General features: G+C 43.1%; 1 protein-coding gene across 1 annotated transcript in view; it reads left to right on the top strand.

Annotated features, from left to right (window-relative positions):
- The first annotated feature begins 14,732 nt into the window (after positions 1-14,732).
- The window catches only part of LOC148523863 (lysine-specific demethylase 4C-like), a 378,114-nt gene continuing 371,307 nt past the window's right edge, over positions 14,733-21,539 (top strand). Inside the window, exons 1-2 of the mRNA XM_088472582.1 lie at positions 14,733-14,927; positions 19,314-19,451. Of these exons, the coding sequence (XP_088328708.1) occupies positions 14,733-14,927; positions 19,314-19,451 (333 nt within the window). The remainder of the gene's footprint in view (positions 14,928-19,313; positions 19,452-21,539) is intronic.

The following is a 21,539-nucleotide window of genomic DNA, read 5'->3' as shown; positions in this document are numbered from 1 at the left end:
TTTTTTGTAATGGGATTTAAATGCAGTAGCAAAGTTGTTATTTTTTGTAAATAGTACGAAAATGTTGTAATAGATTCCAATGATCATCTCCCTACTGTCATTTTTTGCAATTATAATCCATTCCTTGTGAAAAATATAGTCTCCTATAGCTGGTGCATCAGACATATTTCAAAACAGTTGATGAACAAAAAAAAATCCATTTTTTTTTCTGATGCTGTGGGTGGTAGGAGCTGTCTTCACATGAATATCCAAGCTCGCTTTTCCTGTAACACAGGTATTCACTGCAGGTGTCTTTGTCTAACTACATCACAGCAGTTCTCCTGCTCAGTAGTAAGGTAGTGGTTTTATTTTTTCAAAGCATCCTTCCTGCCTTTGATAGATGTCCTTGACATTCTTCATTGTGCATTAGATTGTTAGCATGGTAATTGGCTCAGTGTGTTTTTAATCATCATGGAATGGTGTCACCTTAACCTCATTGTTTCCAAAAGGATTCTTGAGCTCATCACACAAGACAATCTTGTTTTAAAATGCATGTAAATCTACTAGTTGAAATTAATATAAATTGAATTATGTATATTATTAAACTGGAAATAAATATGAAATGTTTTTATACATAACTACATGTCCATAGTACGGTGTCTACAGCAAGTTGCCATGTTAGCAGGGATGGGCTTCTCTCAGTAAAGCAGGACTTGACAAATGTTTCTAAAATAAGGAGCCAGGATGAAAGTGTAGGAGCCAGATCACTGTCCCCCCAAAAAAATTACAGGAGTGATTGAGGAGCACAGCTCTGTGTGTTATGCAACTGTTATACACACTATACTAGTCCACAAAATGGTTGCAGCTGAATGGAAATAGTAACATGGAGGGCCCCTCACTGCTCTGCACAGCTCCCCTTCTCCACCCCCCCACCCTCCAGTAATAACAGACCACATTTCATATAAAACAATGGTGCCAGAAAGCACAACAGAATACCCCTCCCCTCGTGGTCACACAGCTATCCCTCTGAAGCCACTCCGCAATCCCTGGCCAAGCATAGACCCTATTACTGGGGAGCTCTATGCAGCCAGAGATAGGTGACCGTAGATAGCCGAGACATACAGGAGGTTACGCGTAGACTGAGACAGACAGCATGGGTCAGAGCAGGACAGGAGGAGTCAGCGCAGGATGGGACGGACAGGAGGAGTCAGCGCAGGCCGGGACGGACACAGGCACAGCAGTCACCGCAGACAACACTCAGCAGATGCACTCCTGTGCATGAAATGAACGCTGCAATACTATAGGCACGAATCTCCGCCTATAGTATTGGTAGCCATGGCGACCTGGCCCCTGGGATTTGTCAAGTCCTGCAGTAAAGAGTTACTGACAGGTGCGTGGCTTGGATGCCTAAGATGGTGGATGCGTTGATGCATAGCTCCGCTTACTATCTCCCATTCAAAATCTCTTTATTACAGTCCGTTTCATACAACGGCCTAACTGATACTTATCTCTGGTTCCCGGTATTACCTACAGAACCTGAGAGGACTTATACCTGTTTGATAAGTGTCCTACTCTTGCCAATATTGAGGAATCCGGATATTAGCTGTCCCTTTTTCCCCCCAACTATAATTCGGTCAATTTGGACAAAGGCGTAGGAAAGAACAACAGCAAGGGTACAACGTTACCTTTTTTTTACATGGCACAAAGTTAACAGGGAATAAATAGTTAAACTAAAAAAATATTTAGGGATGTTTACAATTTAAATGCCAGATGGTATCAGGCACATCCAATTTGGTAGTTTTCCCTTGATTTTGTATCTTAGTTAACTTATAGTGTACTAGTTAAGATTAGTGTTTTGCAATGGCCAGGTAGCAAAGTCTGTGGCATGCTAAACTCTTTAACACAATTTAAGTATAGGTGTATGTGGACACATCTGTAGTGCAAGCAGAGTTCTCCGTTCTTACCAGCGCCCGCTTGAGGTGAATTTTTGTAAAGGAGAGCAGCTGTCCTTGCATGGTTGCCATGTCTTTATATTCCCAGCCACTTTTGCTATGTTACTTTCTACCAGCATGGTAGGGAATGGCAACTAGTCAGTCCACTCCAGTGGTACACCAGCTCAAACATGCCCTGGGCGATTCCTGATGGAATGAGCTGTTGTAATTCTTTGCTACCAGTGATAAGTTGCTGCGTATTCTTGCTGCTGGTACTACGTCTGCTGCAAATGTTCTGTGTATTTTGGCTAAGCCTGGCAAAAGTCGCTACTTCGCAAGGAATTTCACAGGGATCTTGCAGAGAATTTCGACAACTGAGTCTATCGCTCATGCTTTTGTTTCTCTCCCAGGGTCTACACAGATATGATGACACCCTTTAGAGGGAGTGATGGACAGTTGCAGGTGTTTCATTTGGGCATTTCACATAAAGTGGCTGAATGGTGACTGTTACTGTGGATTGTATGTTCCCCTCTCTCCCCCGGTGGATATGGTGCAACAGTGTCTCATAAGGTCTTCCTTTAGTGCAAAGACCAATCCATCCTGTAAACGAAGAGCTTGGTTATCCCCTTCTAATTAAAAGTGATGTCACAAGGAGTCCCACTGTTCCAAGCTTCTTCCTGGGGAAGAAACTTCCTCTCCTGATACTAAACTCCTGCACATCTGTGATCTATTGCACAGATGGGGCTTAGCTGGCAAAAGCAGCTTCTGGATACTGGTTATCACTCGGTCTGTCAGTTCAGTTTTCTCATAAGGGATACGCTAGCTGAAAAAAGAGTTAGAAAAGTACAGTGTCAGTTTCAAACTTTAAATACAATGAGCGATATGAGATACATGAACAAATAAAATAATTTGAACCATGTCGCATCAGGCTCTCTGCCCTAACTGCCCAGAGATCTTCTTACAGTAGGCGCAAACCCTACGTAAGCCTACGTAAGTTGCTGTCTCCATTTTTGTACTTCTAGACTAATAATGGCTTCTAACCTCCTCCATGTTGACTTTCTGCTTGTTGTCCTTCTCTACATGGCAGCTTCTTTGGTCGCCCCTGCACGCAAGAGTTCTATGTTCAATGTTCTGGATCATCTGGCGGATGTTCTTCTTCCTCACCATGGTCTATCTGTGGCTTCACTTGCTCATTGCAATGCCTTGGGATGCTTGTGGGTCTCACTACTGCTCAGTGTCTCTATATCCATGGGCAAAACTGGAGCTGAACACTTATGCCAGTGCTCAGTATTGCTTCCCTGCAGGACATTACAGTGTGCAGATCTGCTCATCTGCACTATCTTAGACAACCTTGTAGAAGACTCTTCCTATAGTGTTGAAATCAGCGAGTAGGTACTTTGCACACAGCACTTTTTTTCCACCTGTACTGTATAGCCCTGCAGACTGTATGCATGTACCACTGTCTGCATCATATTAGCAACATTCACTTTGCTGTTCCTGAATAATTGACGAAATAGAGAGAGAAAATAATAACAGGGCTTCTGATACTCCCCACCTGAATCAGGTAATAGTGAACTTCACTGATTGCCGGCCATCTGGTGGCTAACAAAATTGCAGAATTACTTACTCAATATATTAACCTATTATAGTGAAGCACCCACCACTTTTATGTTGCTCCAGCATAGTGGTCATGCACTGCTCCATCCAGGGCCAGACTAGCCCGCCAGGTGATTTCCCAGTGGTGCCCTGAGTTTCAGAGCTTTCGGCAGCATGGCCGAAGCATTGATTAGGCAAGAATGGGCGACCATCAGTCAGTATGTGGCCCAGAAGTTGATTGACAGCATGCCAGGGTGAATTGCAGAGGTCTTGAAAAAGAATGGTTAACACTTCAAATATTGACTCTTTGCATAAACTTAATGTAATTGTTAATATAAGCCTTTGACACTTATGAAATGCTTGTAATTTTACTTCAGTATACCATAGTAACATCTGACAAAAAGGTCTAACAACACTGAAGCAGCAAACTTTGTGAACACCAATACTTGTGTCATTCTCAAAACTTTTGGCCATGGCTGTATTTCAATATGTGTACATTGTTCATCCTGGAATGTTAGGGTGCCTTGTGGACCAAGTTTGGGAACCTCTGATCTAGAGTAAATCAGACAGGAGACGCTCCATAGAGCATTAAAAGAGATTATATTGCCTTTTTGCGGACGACATCCTTCTGTATGTAACACATCCGGAAAACTCTCTTCCAAATTTACAAAAGTTGCTTCATGATTATTCTGCGGCCTCATATTGTAAATTAAACGCATCTAAACGGAAGTATTAGCAATAAATGTTCCACCTCAGCTCCTGTATTCCCTTAAATGTTGTTATAATTATAACTGGCAATCACTGTCTCTCTGTTATCTGGGTATCTCTTTGTCAGTTAAAGAAGACACTATTCTTGATTATAATTATGGCCCACTGTTGAATCACTTTAGTGCCTTCACAAAAGATTGGATGGATCATTAGGTATCCTGGATGGGCAGAATGGCGGCCGTCAAGATGACTCGTCTTCCTAAACTCATGTACTTATTTATGTCAATTCCCAGGACCTCCCTCCCTCATGGTTAATTAGATTTTATGTAGTGCTGAATAAATATATTTGGAATAATAAGAGAGCCAGGATTGCTAAGAAATATCTAATGATGTCTAGATCGTCAGGGGGCTTGGCTTACCCCAATCTAGCACGCTATCAAGGTGCATGCTTGGTCGATCAGCTTAGTGATTGGTCATATGTTCTTAACCCTAAACCTTGGGTTAGGCTGGAAAGTGATATGCTAGGCAAATTCTCCCTCTGAGTCTTACTCTGGATTCCATCCAGCTATAGAGTCTCTTTAAAATCTATATCCGGGCGACACTAGCTTCTCCTCAAAGCGTGGAATGGTCTGTCTACCCTTCTACAATTTAACCTGCCATCTCTCACCTTTCTATTCAGGGCTTTTTATATTTAATCCCAAATCTAAATTTATTCTCCTGGCACCTCAATGGTATACGTACCCTCAGTGACCTCTTTATAAATAATACCCTCCTTTCCTTCGCCCAATTACAAGCTAGCTTCTCCATCCCCTCTAGAGAATTCTATAAATTCCTTCAAGTCAGGCACTGAATTCGATCCTTTCCACACTTGGTAGGCTCGACTGGTATGATTCCTCCCCATGTTTTTTCACGTATAGCTTCAATCTCCCGCAAAAGAGGTATATCTATTTGGTACTCTCTAATACGTACAACGGAAGAACCAGATAAGTTACCACACCACCTAAATATATGTCTAGATCCGCATGTATGGTCCCAACTATTCTTTTCTATATTTAAAATGTTGATGTACTTCACATATTGAAATGTATATGAAATTACTCTATCGCATTTATTTGACCCCAGATAGATTACACAAAATTTGGCCTTCCCAATGTAGTTTATGTTGGTGTACATGTGGTCAAATTGGTGAGATCTTCCATATTTTCTGGAATTGTCCTGCTATACGCCCCCTTTGGCTGGAAGTAGAGGATTTGATCCTGAAGGTTACCGGACTTTGTCCCCCTCCACTGCTCTTTTACATATATTCCAGGATGATGTCCCAGTTAATCATATGTATTTTATAGATCATGTACTTATTGCTTATAGGGCAGCCATTGCTCAGTTCTGGAAGCAGGATAAACCTTCCCCCTTTCTTTGATAAAGTCCAAAATAAATTATAGTTTCCTGATGGAAACTTTGAACTGCCAATATTCTTCTTCTGCTAACTCACCAATGATAAAGTGGTCCAGCTGGCATGAATTCATCATGGTGGATCCATGCCTTCCAATAAAGACAAACTGATAACTGATAAGGTTTTGATGTGTTCTGTATTTTGGTTTGTCTATTGCAGTTGAGGCATGTCCTATACTATTTGTGTATGTCATACACTGATTTTGATTTGTTTTTTGGTTTAATGCAATGTTTTATTTTTCTGGAATGATATTTTCCTGTACCCCCCCATGTTTTTTTTCCCATTCCTGTTTTTTCTGTACCCCTTCTTTTTTATTTGCAAAAAAAAATACAAAAATCCAATAAAAATAAAAATTATTTTTATCATGTGCAAATTAATTAAAGAGCAAGGCAACACACCCATAGATTCTTGAATCACAACATGCTCATTAAAGTTATTTAATTGAAGCAAGTTAGACATACAAGGAGGGTTAGGTCTAAAATAAAGTGGACTGCAGGACATCTGATGTCCCAACCACGTGACCCGGGTCAACAGGGGGAGGAGCAAGGTTCAGAACATGGGGCTCAAAGTGCATCCTTGCGGGCACACTATGCTTTGGGCACAGTGGCTCGCTTTGATCGCCACAGATTAATATTCACACTCTGTCCACATGGATTGTAAAAGTGTTAGCTCACCTGTCTTGTGATGTCAGAGCAGACCTTTTAGGCAAAAAAAAAAAAATCACCTTTAAGTGCAGAAAGATGGTTTTGACTCCTAATTTTTTATTACAACCAAATAAAAAATAAAGTAAAGATTGTCAGCTTTTAGATCAATTACGATCAACTTTGATGAAGAAAAAATTGACAACAGCGATACAGGAACCAGGGACATACGGATACCAGCCTTTCTAGCTAGAGAATTTCAGTGTGTTAGGCAGTGTTCCTTCACACCCTGTCATCAACAGTGGGCTGTTCTACTATAGCTTAGTCTTGCTATGCACAGCCAGGCAAGCTGTATGGAGAATAATTTTTATTTCTTAGTCATCAGGTTCGTTTCATTGATATTTACCTCATGGTATTTTTTCCCTGTTGCTATCACTTAATCTAATATCTGTGATTCTTCCATTAACCTAGAGATTAAACTCACAGTTAATGATGTATGGACTTTATTCCTTCCAGTCAGTTACATTTGTTCAGTTTTACAGTAGTGAGCAGCTGCATAACCATACTATAATATGTCACAACCCAAAAGCTTACAGCAGTGTTTTCCAAACATTCCTCAGGGAGCACTAACAGTACATGTTTTCCAGGTCTCTTCACAGAATCAAAAGTGAAATAATTAGCTCCACCTGTGAATCTTTTAAAATGTGTCAGCCAGTAATGAATAAAGCTGGCCACACATCTAAAGATTATCTGTCCAACCAGCCAACTAGTTGATTGGTTGGAATTAAAATCTGGTAACGTATGACAGTAAATGATCAGAAATTTGCTTCTAAATGCCAGAAAACAGATGAAAATGGTCATCAGACAAGTTTGTTAAATGTTTTATCTAAACAATTTCTTCAAACAACAGTTTTTGTCCATTTTCTGGCATTTGGGAGCAAATTGCTGATTGTCATTTGCTTTCATACCTTACCAGATTTTCATTCCAGCCAATCAACTAGTTGGCTGTTTGGACAGATAATCTTTAGATGTGTGGCCAGCTTAAGTCTGTTCACCAACTAGGAAATATGGAAACCATGTACTGTTAGTGCTCCCTGACAAATGAGGCAGATAAGGCGCCATGGATGGCAGACCAAAACATAACAAACCGAGCACATAAAAATATATATATAAAGGTCAGGTCAAATAATTGGCAATAGTAAGAAATGTAGTTGACAGCAGCAGCAGCTTCCAAAAAGGTGAATTGCTAACCCCACTTGAAAGAAAAACAGATCTAGAATTTTAAGCTGCTTCCTGACCCTGGCCTATGATTTGCTCCCGAATGATGAGGGGCCTTGCTAAGCTACATACCTTCCCCAGGTGCTAACCTTGTTTTGTCTATTTTCCTACTTAATAACCTCTTGGTAAGCTCTTTAATTTGCCCTATTCTTTTTACCTACCTCCCTTCTGTGTGTTCCGTTCCCCTTGATCCCTCCTATCCCATACCAAGTCTTACCTGACCCTTCCTTTTTCCCCTGCTTATTCTCTTGTTTGCTGCCAACTTTAAATATTTTCATGGTATCACAGATCTTCTTGGCAAATCCAGTTTAAACTGTGACTTTATGAGAGCGGTTGTGGAGTTTCGGAAGGGACATTTTGTGCAGTATTGCGAGGATTAGCATACAGTGTCCTCAAAGACATATTATACTTAATTTATGAATACACATATTCTTAAAATTGCAGGTGCTCTATAACACTGTTCATTTTCTATATTGTACCATTGCAAATATTTTCTGGGTTCTGTTTCCACCTAGTGGTGGTTGTTGTGATTATACCCAACTATAGCTTTATCTGTAATTGAATGTACTAAGGCCATTTTGAAACATTGATTGCCCTCTTATCCAATATTATGGACAGTTTATCAGAATTCACGTGTCTGATTATTTTACACTATTAATGACCGATATCTGTCCTTGTTATTTTTGAATCCCTTAAAAATTTAATTTTTTGTGTAAACATTGATTGTGATTTCCAGTGGGCGTGTCTTCTTAGGAGGACGCATTTTAACGGAGCTCCTGACTTGCTAGAAAGCGGAATATATTTTCTGCAATTTCTGTGCTCTAAAATTTTATTTTTTCAACAAGGGATAATTGCCGGTGAGGTTCTACGTACGGACCAGCTCCCGGTGAATACTAATCGCTGGAAATTAGCTCTGTAAAAAAGGAGTGCTAGGCACGTATGTCAACTAAACGGCTTAGCTATTTGTTTCTTAGTAAAACTGTACACTATACATATTGCACAAGATTTGCCATTCTTCATTTATTCATTTCTATATCTGCTTAGTGATATATTTTTTTTTTATTCAAAAGTTATGTATGGCTATTGGCTATAATCAGATCGCCATATGTTTTTGAGTTGCTTAACATGTAAGAGCGTTGCCACTTTCAGTATTGTTTACTTCTTACATTATAGTCATGTGATAGCATTATTTTTATTGAGTGAGCCGGTTAAGTATAAATATCTTGACCCACGCCCAGATAGGAACATGGTAAAAGGCCATCCTAATGCGCCTAAGACGACTCATACTAAGCCTAATGCCTCTCCTTGTTCTTCTGGTGGCTCGGATTCTCCGCCAGCCTCTCCGTCTCTCTCTCTCTCTCTCTCTCTCTCTCTCTGAACCTCAAGCACAGACTCTTCCTACCCCTATAGCTGCTCCGTCTGCTACAGCAGCAGCTCAGGAAATGCTTTTAGTAATCAAACCAATTATGGAACAACAGTTTCAGGAGTTTGGTAACACTTTATCCTCTGTGGTATCTCAGTTGGAGTCTAACCCTAAAAGAATAGTAACCTTAGAACCAGGGCCGGTTCTCCCGTTACGCATGGTACGCAGCTGCGTAAGGCGCCACATAGTGAAGGGCGCCTCAGCTGCGTACCTTGCGGGCCGCGGTGCAGACTGTGTCTCTGTGACACAGCTGCACCGCGTGTGTAGCGCTGACCGGACGGAGTTCGGTCAGCGCTACACAGCACAATCACACAGCCGCCGGAGCCGGCAGCTGTGTGTTTGCTTTAGCAGCTGATGAGAGTCTGACAGACTCTCATCGGCTGCTGCTCCCACTGCCGGAGCCGGACATCTTCCGGCTCCCGCAGTGGGTAATGAGAGTGACGCGTCACTCCCATAATGCAAAGTGGCGGACGGAGGAACTGATCTCGGCGGCGGGAGCAGGAGCAGGTGTCAGGTAAGTGTTTTTTTTAAATTATGTCTCTACTGCGGGGGGAGGTGGATTACTACTGGGGGCACTACAAGGGGGGGACTACTGGGAGCACTACAGGGGGGGACTACTGGGAGCACTACAGGGGGGGAATACTACTGGGGACACTACAAGGGGGAGGACTACTGGGAGCACTACGGGGGGGAATACTACTGGGGGCACGACTACTGGGAGCACTACAGGGAGGAATACTACTGGGGGTACTACAAGGGGGGGAATACTACTGGGGGTACTACAAGGGGGGGAATACTCCTGGGGGCACTACAAGGGGGGGAATACTACTGGGGGCACTACAAGGGGGAGGACTACTGGGAGCACTACGGGGGGGAATACTACTGGGGGCACGACTACTGGGAGCACTACAGGGAGGAATACTACTGGGGGTACTACAAGGGGGGGAATACTACTGGGGGTACTACAAGGGGGGGAATACTACTGGGGGCACTACAAGGGGGGGAATACTACTGGGGGCACTACAAGGGGGGGGAATACTACTGGGGGCACTACAAGGGGGCAATACTACTGGGGGCACTACAAGGGGGGGGACTACTGGGAGCACTACAAGAGGGGGAATACTACTGGGGGCACTACAAGGGGGGGACTACTGGGAGCACTACGGAGGGGAATACTACTGGGGGCACTACAAGAGGGGGAATACTACTGGGGGCACTACAAGAGGGGGAATACTACTGGGGGCACTACAAGAGGGGGAATACTACTGGGGGCACTACAAGGGGGGAATACTACTGGGGGCACTACAAGGGGGGGGGACTACTACTGGGGGCACTACAAGAGGGGGAATACTACTGGGGGCACTACAAGAGGGGGAATACTACTGGGGGCACTACAAGTGGGGAATACTACTGGGGGCACTACAAGGGGGGAATACTACTGGGGGCACTACAAGGGGGGAATACTACTGGGGGCACTACAAGGGGGGAATACTACTGGGGGCACTACAAGGGGGGAATACTACTGGGGGCACTACAAGGGGGGGAATACTACTGGGAGCACTACAAGGGGGGAATACTACTGGGGGCAATACAAGGGGGGGAATACTACTGGGGGCACTACAAGGGGGGGACTACTGGGAGCACTACGGAGGGGAATACTACTGGGAGTACTACAAGAGGGGGAATACTACTGGGGGCACTACAAGGGGGGGAATACTACTGGGGGCACTACAAGGGGGGGAATACTACTGGGGGCACTACAAGGGGGGGAATACTACTGGGGGCACTACAAGGGGGGGAATACTACTGGGGGCACTACAAGGGGGGGAATACTACTGGGGGCACTACAAGGGGGGCAATACTACTGGGGGCACTACAAGGGGGGGGACTACTGGGAGCACTACGGAGGGGAATACTACTGGGGGCACTACAAGGGGGGGAATACTACTGGGGGCACTACAAGGGGGGCAATACTACTGGGGGCACTACAAGGGGGGGGACTACTGGGAGCACTACGGAGGGGAATACTACTGGGGGCACTACAAGAGGGGGAATACTACTGGGGGCACTACAAGAGGGGGAATACTACTGGGGGCACTACAAGGGGGGAATACTACTGGGGGCACTACAAGGGGGGAATACTACTGGGGGCACTACAAGGGGGGGAATACTACTGGGGGCACTACAAGGGGGGAATACAAGGGGGGGGGAATACTACTGGGGGCACTACAAGGGGGGAATACTACTGGGGGCACTACAAGGGGGGGGACTACTGGGAGCACTACGGAGGGGAATACTACTGGGGGCACTACAAGAGGGGGAATACTACTGGGGGCACTACAAGAGGGGGAATACTACTGGGGGGAATACTACTGGGGGCACTACAAGAGGGGGCATACTACTGGGGGCACTACAAGGGGGGAATACTACTGGGGGCACTACAAGGGGGGGGACTACAGGGGGCACTACAAGGGGGGGGACTACAGGGGGCACTACAAGGGGGGGGACTACAGGGGGCACTACAAGGGGGGGGACTACAGGGGGCACTACAGGGGGGATACTACTGGGGGCACTACAAGGGGAGGAATACTACTGGGGGCACTACAAGGGGGCAATACTACTGGGGACACTACAAGGGGGGAATACTACTGGGGGCACTACAAGGGGGGGAATACTACTGGGGGCACTACAAGGGGGGACTACTGAGAGCACTACGGGGGAGAGTACTACTGGGGGCACTACAAGGGGGGACTACTACTGGGGGCACTACAAGGGGGGATTACTAGGGGGTGAATACTACTTATGACACTACAGGGAGGAATACTACTGGGGGCACTACAAGGGGGGAGGGACCACTACTGGGGGCACTATATAATGGGCACTGCATAGGGGGGTACCACTACTGGTGGCACTGCATCGGGGGGGGGGGAGTACTACTGAGGCACTATATAAGGGGCTTACTACTGGGAGCACAAGGGGCACTGCACTGGGGGGACCACTACTGAGGGCACTGTAACAGGGGCACTGCATAGGGGGGCGCCAAAAAAATACGCGCTTACCAAAAAATTTGGGCTAGGGCCGGCCCTGCTTAGAACAAAGAACAAGTGATAATGAGGATACCATTGTATCACTTCAATCCTCATCTGACAATCACGAGGTCACTATTAAATCCTTGCTAGATAAAATTGACGACATGGAGAACGGGAGTCGGCGAAATAATTTAAGATTTATCGGAATCCCCGAATCCATTACGGGTCGTGCCTTGACACAATACTTACAAACAGACTTAAATCGTGCATTAGGTCTCTCCAATTCTGACAACTCTATGATTATTGAACGGGCTCACAGGTTAGGCTCTGAAAGAGACTCATCAGACAGTCGTCCCAGGCCAGTCATTGCTAGATATTTAAATTTTAGAGATAAAGAATTGGTATTACAGATGTACCGTAAAATTACCTTGTTTATGAAGATACGGTCGGAAGATCTTGATATTTCAGGACTTTTCGGCGGCGGTTTCACAGAAACGTAGGGAATTTTCACCAATATGTAAAATATTATTTGAAAACCACCATCAATTCTCTTTACTCTTCCCTGCTAAACTTAAAATCACAATCAAGGGGAAGGTTCATCTTTTTATGATCAGCGAGACAATTTGTCTCCACTCTATTGTCACCTGACGACCGCCCCTCTGGTTCTCATGGATGAAAAAAAAGGGTGAAGAGGGAAGATGTTTCCAGTAGCATATTCGAGAGATACAAATGTCTAAAGTTTTTTTTCTTCATGTTTTTGTCATTTGTTTTGACTGCTGTACTATTTGTTATTTCAATTGCCAGTGTGCAGAGTCATGTTGGTAATATTTTCAATTGGTTGGAAAATGTAGAGATTGGAACGAAAATATGATTGCATTGCTATTTAAACTATTAATATATTTTTTTTTGTGAGAGAGTTGTTGGGTGTGGTCGGCACGGAATCTTGAAGTGGACATCTGTTTCCCCCCCTGGCTGGCATGGGGGTTCAGTGACATCGGTAAATATGCTTTATGTGTTCTATAACAAAACAGGTGTGGGTTGATGGCTGCTTATAACTCTAATGACCCTTTGAGACGTGTATCTGACTCAGTCCATGTGGCGTTGTGAAATGTACACGGATTGAACTCCCCCATGAAACGTTGAAAGGTGTGTACTCATCTGAAAAAACTGACATCAGGAGACTCATTGGGCTACCTCTCAGTCCATGACCCTTAGGGATAGCTGGATCAGGGAATGCATCTCTGCTTCCTTTATTTCTAAAAAAAAAAATGTGGTGTAGCAATTTTATTTCATAAACGATTACAATATTCAATAGTGGACTCTGTATTGGATGGGGAAGGCCGATTTATTTTACTTGAGGTGCTTATACGAGGCACCTTATACACACTTCTAAACCTTTACGACCCCATCACTCCTAACACTCAATATTTCAACTCCATATCTAACCTGTTATTGCAACGTACCACCCAAAATGTAATAGTAGGTGGAGATTTAAATAGCGTGGCGGATTATCATTTAGATAGATCCGGAGTGTCCTCTTCTCAGTCTACCCTGGGAGATGCCGGAATGCACTTACTTCAAAATGTCCATAATCTTCACGATGTTTGGAGGGTTCTTAACCCATCCGATAGAACTTACATGTTTCACTCTTACGTACACCGTACTTCTTCAAGAATAGACTGCTTTCTGCTCTCTGGTCCTGTGCTGTCAACGGTTCTCAGTTGATATACATATCCTTATATCTGATCACGCCCCTATATCTGTTTGTTTTACTACCAGGAATCCTGCCATTTCTACTAGATTCTGGTGATTCCCGACTTCATTGAGCAGCTCTGATCATTTTGCTCAATGTTTTAAAAATAAAAATAAATGACAGGAATTCAATGATGATAATTTAGAACATTGGGAGGACCCTGCCCTTTTTTTGGGTGACCTCTAAAGCCGTTCTTAGAGGTCATATCATCGCTTATCAGGCACAGAGGAGACGGGAGTATCAGAAGAAGTATGATTCGCTTTACCAGTCAGTATCATCAGCTTATCAAGTCTATATATCTGACCCCTCGGACCCTAATCTTCTCGACTACAGACAAGTGTCAACTTCTCGAAAACTTTCTTTTTGCTAATGCACAACTGCAGGTTAAATTCACTACAAATAGGTACTATAGCTGGGGTAACAAAGCCGGACGTTTATTGGTGAATATGACCAGGGCGCAGAGACCTAAAGATCACATCACAACACTTCGTGATCCCTTGTCCAATTTTACAGTTCATTCTGTAGTGGACGTCCTCTCTAGATTTCACTCCTATTACACAAATCTATATTCAGCTCCCTCATCCAACACTCTCCTTCACAGTCTGCTATTGGAGGAAGCACGGTTGCCCAAACTTTTCCTCTGCCCAGAGGGAGATTCTCAATGAGGATATAGAAGAGAATGAGGTATCTTTGGTTATTTCTAAACTCCCCAACAACAAATCACCAGGACCAGATGGTTTTACTGGAGAAAACTTCTGAAACCCTACATAGTCCCCATCCTTACCTCACTATATAAAAAGATTCATAGAGATCATATTCCTTTCCCTAGCTTTAATGAATCCCATACTATCCTGCTTCCGAAAACAGACAGGGACCCTGAACTTGTATCTTCTTACCGCCCCATAACTTTGCTTAATCAGGATTTCAAAATATTATCAAAAATAATGGCAAATCACCTCCAGTCTATTTTGCCAGATTTTCTGACTTCACATCAACTGGGATTTACCCACGGTACATATACAGTGAAGGGAGTCCGAACCGCCCTGGGTGTGATTATCTCAGAAGCTAATGATACAAATAACATCCCAACCATGCTTCTCAGCTTAGATGCTGATAAAGCCTTTGACACTGTTTTCTGGGTACATTTGCTGTGGGTGTTTGAAATCAGGGCCTTCAGAAGTGATTTCTCCCAATTCTTTAGGTATCTTCGCCATCCACTTCATTGATAATTTATGGTGAAAAGGGCCCCGATCCTCATTGCATGAGGTACGAGGCAGGGTTGCCCCTTGTCTTCCCTCCTATTCAATATAGCCCTGGACCCTCTCAAGACTTCTGCGATTACAGCCAACTTTTCCAGGTATTAAATTAGGTTCCTTCGAAACAAAGATCGTAGCTTTAGCGGATGACCTTTTATTATATATTTCACATCCAGAAACCACTTTACCCTCTGTATTACATATTTTGGAAGATTATGGTCAGATCTCTGGTTTTATCATTAATCATGATAAATCACAAGGTGTGTTGCTGGGCTCCCAGGGTCACCCCCCCCCTGCCCCGGTGTGCAGATTATAGGATCAAATGAACCTCCAATTCCATGAAATATCTCAGAATTTCCCTTCCCAAATATATACATAATTTATATAGTTTAAATATACAAAAGATAATTAAAGAAGCACTGGGGGAATTGGGGAAATGGCAGCATTTAATGTTATCCCATCTAGGACGGGTACATATATTAAGAATGATTACATTACCAAAACTCCTTTATCCACTTCAGATGCTTCCGATACTGTTAGCGGATGAAAAATGCAATACCGAGTCTGTAGCGGATGAAAAATTAATAAATACCACATTTAGAAAATTTATCTGGCAGAATAAGAGACCATGCATAAGTTTAATCAAATTACAGCCTATAGCCAATGGGGGGATAAAACTTCCAAACTTAAAATTATATAACCAGGCAGGTGTTCTCTGCTACATCCGAGACTGGATTCATGGTACGGATCATTACACAATTTCTGATATTGACCAATCCTTCTTACCACATCACCATCTCTTGTCCTTCTTACACAATTATCGTCAAGAAATAACTCCCTTAGAATCTCAGAATCCACTCCTGATGTCTTATTGGATCGTTTGGCACAATACTAGAAATAAAATGGGTCTCAATAGTCATCACTCGCTATTTTTTCCATAGCCAACCCCAAATTCCAAAATGGCCAAGCAGCGCAACCTTTCCTTTCCTGGTGTTCTAAAGGCATATCCCAGGTTAAACCACTAGTAGATAACACATCTCATTCACCTCTTCAGATACAAATCACATGCTCTAGCTATGTATCAAGCTCAGCATTACGCTAGCTTGATTGCAAGACGCCTCTCTGCAGAGGATTGGTCCAACCCTCTCGATATTACATTAACTAAACAGTTGTCTGACAGGAAAGCCGTATCCACATTCTACCAAATAGCATAACCCTCTGTATCTCACAAAATCAAAGGCAGGAACCTTTTCTTGGACACAGATTTTTCCTACTGTTACAATGGACATTCTTTTGAAAACCTTTAATTATTCCATACGAACATTATCTTCAATGTACAGGGAAATGTTTTACAACATATTTCATAATGGATATCTTTCCCTACATCATAGACTTTTAATTGGGATCTCTGATTCTGGGGTTTGCCCTAAATGCAAGGGCCCAGATGCCACATTCATGCATTGTACAGTATGTGGGATTGCCCACTTCTAAATTATTTTTGGAAACAGGTTGGAAGATTTGCAATGATTTACCTCCTTAGTGATTTGCCTCTTTCAGCAGAATGGGCAGTTCTGGGATATATACCCCCTACAACCAAAATGGTGCAAGGAAGTAAGAGGCTGATGCTTATAATATCCGCAGTAGCCCGTAAGAGTATATTGCACCAGTGGATTCACAGGGAAACCCCATCCATGCAGTTGTTCAAGACGAAGATGTTCCATGTGTTCCACATGGACTGGTTAGAGGCCTCACTACACAAGGAAGAGCGTACTGAAATTTTTTTCCACATCTGGGAGGGGTTCATTGATTCTTTATCAGGGGACCTTAAAAACCAATGACATAAATGTTTTCACTCCACAAGTTGGTATGAAACCAGATTGTTATTGGGAGATGCACAAAGTAATATGCAAACGGCGGTTCCTTAGTTCTTGGGGGATGCGCCGGCCGCGCCTATTGATTTTGATTCCAATCTCTGATATTACTATGTTTCGCTCACTCTTTGAGAAATGCTGTTGGTCTTGATTATGTATGTATGTATGTATATGTGTGTGTGTGTTTATACCGTATATATATATATATATATATATATATATATATATATAAATCTTTTTTGATTATACAATGTTAATTGTGACACTGTTGAAGAAAGTATACCATTTTTTGTGTCATTTTCCAAAGTTCCTTTCTGAAATAAAATGAAATAAAAAAAAAAAAGTAGAATTTGCAATAATTCATTGCTAAACCCAACAGCAGTTTATTTGCATTCAGCAATAATACTTCTATATAATAATACAACAATTATCTTATGCATTTGAGTTGATCACAATTATTGCAAGTATTTAAATAATTGCACTCATGTCTTCTATTTAATTACATATTTTTCATGCATTAATTTATTATTTGTAATATCGAATTGTTATTTGCAAAGAAGTAGGAACTTAGGCCCTGATTCAGACCCGGTCGCAAGCTATGAGCACTCGCAACCGGGTCGATGTTTGCCCACTGGGCATGTGCACGACGGAGCCGGCTCCGTCGTGCGCATGCGCGAGACCTGGCTAGCGACGGGTGCTCCGTCGCTCCGGGTCTCGCACCAAAGGGGGGGAGCTGTCGATGGTGATTGACAGCTCGCCCCGTTTGGTAGGCGGGCAGGGGGGGTGGCTGTCCAAACGGAGGCATTCCCGAAGGACCGCCTGCCATTTGTGGGCGGCCCCACTAACATCACCAGTGATGTCAGTGGGAGAGCTTCCGGCTATATTACCACAAGGGTCTCGTCGCAAGCCTGATGGTCGTGATAGTCTTGACCATCGCGACCATCAACCTGGCCGCTCGCAATAGCTGTGGGTGGTCACCCACAGCTATGTGAGCGGCCAGGAGGCTGACCAAAAAAAAACCACAAAAAAAACGCCCTGATTCAGAGCGAGCGCTCGTTCAGAGCGTCCGTCTCTGAATCAGGCCCTTAATCCAGTATCAAATTACTTTTTCTTTACACCAATATAAGGAACTTGTATCACCAGCAGAACCCACCCTAACATACATCATACTCCTAATTTATTAGTAAATGGAGACGAGATTAGTATTAAACAAAGCACAACTTGCGTATTAGTCCAGATCACACACAAGTGTTTAGACCAGTGTTTCCCAACCTCGGTCCTTAAGGCACACTAGCAGTCCAGATTTTAGTGTTATCCATGCTTGAACACAGATGTTCAAATCAAAATAACTGCAGTACTGAGTATGGCTATCCTTAAAACCTGGACTGTTGGTGTGCCTTGAGGGCCGTGGTTGGGAAGCTCTGCTTTAGACCTTACATAAAATGTTCATCGCTCACAATACCGCTCTAGTTTGAGGTAGATAAACCAGTTACATAGATAATCCACTTGGTTTTTACAAATTCTGGAAACCGCAATTGCTGCAAACATTGATTTCCAACCGCAATGCCACTTGTGCTGTGAATAGCTAAGAGATCCTACTTGAAGTCAAAGAGTCTGATGTTGGCTGACAGCATTTCATATATGTTGTAGACTTTGTCCAGCTGTATGACAGTACAAAGGGAAGATAAGTCAATAGAAAAAAAAAGTAATTTTTCAAATTAGGCAACACGTTTACCTGTTGCTGTGAGCTATGTGATAAAGGAATGAACATGCAAGCTCTTAATGGGTCTTAGTATTAAATCTGTCCAGGGAGCCATTTTTTCATAAGCTATAGGAATACATATGCAAGTATGAAAAGCTTACATTATAAATCTGTATCTTAAATTTCCCAGCAATGGACCACTTTCTGTCTGGCACAGAACAATTGTATTACGTTCTTGTTTTGGTTGGCTGTTATGTAAAAATTTAGCTTAATCCACATGTTGCTAAAATATTTTATTTAGCTGAATTTTTAAACTTAATATTGAATTTTGCATTCACACTACATTTCATTTGAAATATAATTGTAAAGTGTTTTATGTTATATGTCAGTGTCCACATTATGCAGTTACACTTGTCTTTTTCATGATTGTTTCTATAAAAAAAGATACTGTTAGTTTTACAACAAAAGAGTGACCTACAATGTGGCCTAGGCTGCAATAGGAAGAATGTTTACTTATCAGGACCATATTTTTATTTGTTGCTGATTTACTCCCTAGCAGCGACAGCACCGTGCTGGTTCTTATTTCCAAGCAGGTCATATTTCCTGCATTCTCTCTCTTCCATCTTTGATGTCTCTGTTATACATTTTTTTTTTTCTTTTCACAAGCCATCTTGCTTTTTTGATTCTTCCCTGCAGGTTACACAAGAAGCTGGTGAATTTATGATCACTTTCCCATACGGGTATCACGCCGGTTTCAATCATGGATTCAACTGTGCCGAATCAACAAACTTTGCTACAGTCAGATGGATTGATTACGGAAAAATAGCCAAACTGGTGAGTGGCTGATTTCCCTCAGACAAATGTTTGCTGTCGTGCTGTGCTGCATGAAACCTGCATTGTAAAATTACAAGTTTACAACCTCAGCATATCAGACTATTAGTGATTTGTTCAGCCCTCTACTGATTGCAGGTTGGTGGACTTATATTATATGATTTAGGAAACTAGGCTTGTTCCTTGTCATACTCCTGAAGACTGACAGGCATGTAAAGGTGATCTGAGGACATTTGTTTTTTTGTTCTGTGTTTTATGTCTCACTGTTGCTTAATTTTAAATAGTTTGAGTCCTATGGCACGTTTTTTATTGGGCATTCTATTGTTCCCTTTAAAAAAAAATGTGCAGCAGATTATTTTTTTTTTGGAAACACTGAATTGGACATTTGTGATATTGATGATGAAATTGATGTTCACATTTATATTGTAGCCTGTCATTTGTGCTCTCTGTTATTAAGTCAAACAGATGGATATACATTTTTCCAACTTTAACGTTCAAGATAATGCACCTTAAGTTGAAATAATTAAATTTTACTCTGTGTATTATATTGTTTGTTTTGTTACCTGTGTGAATCCTGACACTTTCATGTATCACTTTTGAGCTTGAGTTGCCTTTTTTAATATTAATTATTTGCCATAAATATTAAGATTGTCATTAATTTTTAATTACGCAAGCTAACAGATTTGATACCATTGAATATGCCCAATGCGCACCGCAAATGGTTTTGGTTTTACACAGGTGTGCATGGATGGTCTGTGCATGGTAGAAATGCAACTAGGCTTGCATAGAAGCAGAAAAAAAATCAATGAGTGCATTGTATGAAGCTATACAGTGGAGTAACTTAGTGCCGTCACTATGGGGGTGCGTGCCACATTGGGTGACACCAGCCGAGGGGGTGACACCAAAATAGCAGAGCTGCTCTGCTATTTTGTTGTCACCGCCCTCAGGTGGGGTCACCAAACAGTGTTGCAGAGGGGGGATGGTGTCATCCACACTGTGCTGAGGGAGACTAGTGGTATTCTAGCAGCTCCCGGAGTGTTGGGCAAGCCCTCAGAGTGACACGGACGGGGACGTGAGATACGGTCATGCCCCCAGAATGGCACACCAGGGGCGAGGCCACGGCCCTTTTCGAAAGCAAGTGGTCAGAGAGTGACATACGAGGTGTCACCATAGTCGCTGGAGTAACTGTGCTTCGGGCTATATTCTGTGCCTTGGAAATATTCTTTACCCTTTTTCTGTTTGGTACTTTTCAATCACTTTATCCCAAATCTGTTTTAAATGTTCTTTTGTCTTTATTTTGTAGTCTTTGCTTGGAATGCACTTACTGCCTGGGGAGCGCACGCACACACACGTTTACTGTAATCTTGTGACACACCTTGCCTGCACACAGGTGGTTTTCAAGAATTAATTATGTGACTTGTGAAGAAAGTTATAACCCTTTTACACTGACCTGAAATCCTGGGTTGATGCACGTGAACGTGCATCAGCTCGGGATATTTGTCAGTGTAAACTGATCCACCCGGGTCCAGGTACCCGGAGGATAAAAATCTGGTAACTTGCAAGGTTGGCCATGGGTCATTCCCGTGTCACCCTGCAGTGTAAACATTGCGATCTGGGTCACGATGACTTGGGTCGTGCTGCAAACTGCCCGATTGGTCGGCTTCATTGGAGCTTTGAGATTACATCATCCCCAAGCGTCCGCTGCAGTATAATGCCGGAAGAGCCAGGTCACTGGAGACCCGGCTCCGGTGTGGCCAGCTTTAGTGGTGCTTGTAGATAACATAATCTCCAAGCGTCCACTGCAATGTCCAGTGTGAACTATGCCTGGGTCGGTGCCGCAATGTAAAAGGGGGTCTGTCGCGGGTCTGATCCAGGTTGGAAACGTGTTCCAAATCCCAGGTCAGACGTGGTGTAAAAGTGGTATTCGTTACTTCAGGGGGTGAATAATACTCATACTTGCCTACACTCCTGGAAGTCGCGGGGAGGCTCATGGTTTTTTTTGGGTAGCCCCCCACTCTCCCGGAAGTGTAAGCAGATTTCCCACATCTTGCCCACTTCCTAGTGAAGCAGGATGGGGAGATTTAATGGGGC

The sequence above is a fragment of the Taudactylus pleione genome, unplaced genomic scaffold (assembly GCF_031769625.1).
Source record: "Taudactylus pleione unplaced genomic scaffold, aTauple2 ptg000127l, whole genome shotgun sequence".
Classification (NCBI taxonomy): domain Eukaryota; kingdom Metazoa; phylum Chordata; class Amphibia; order Anura; family Myobatrachidae; genus Taudactylus; species Taudactylus pleione.
The sequence above is the reverse complement of the archived record's forward strand: the minus strand, read 5'-3'. Positions and strand labels throughout refer to the sequence as shown.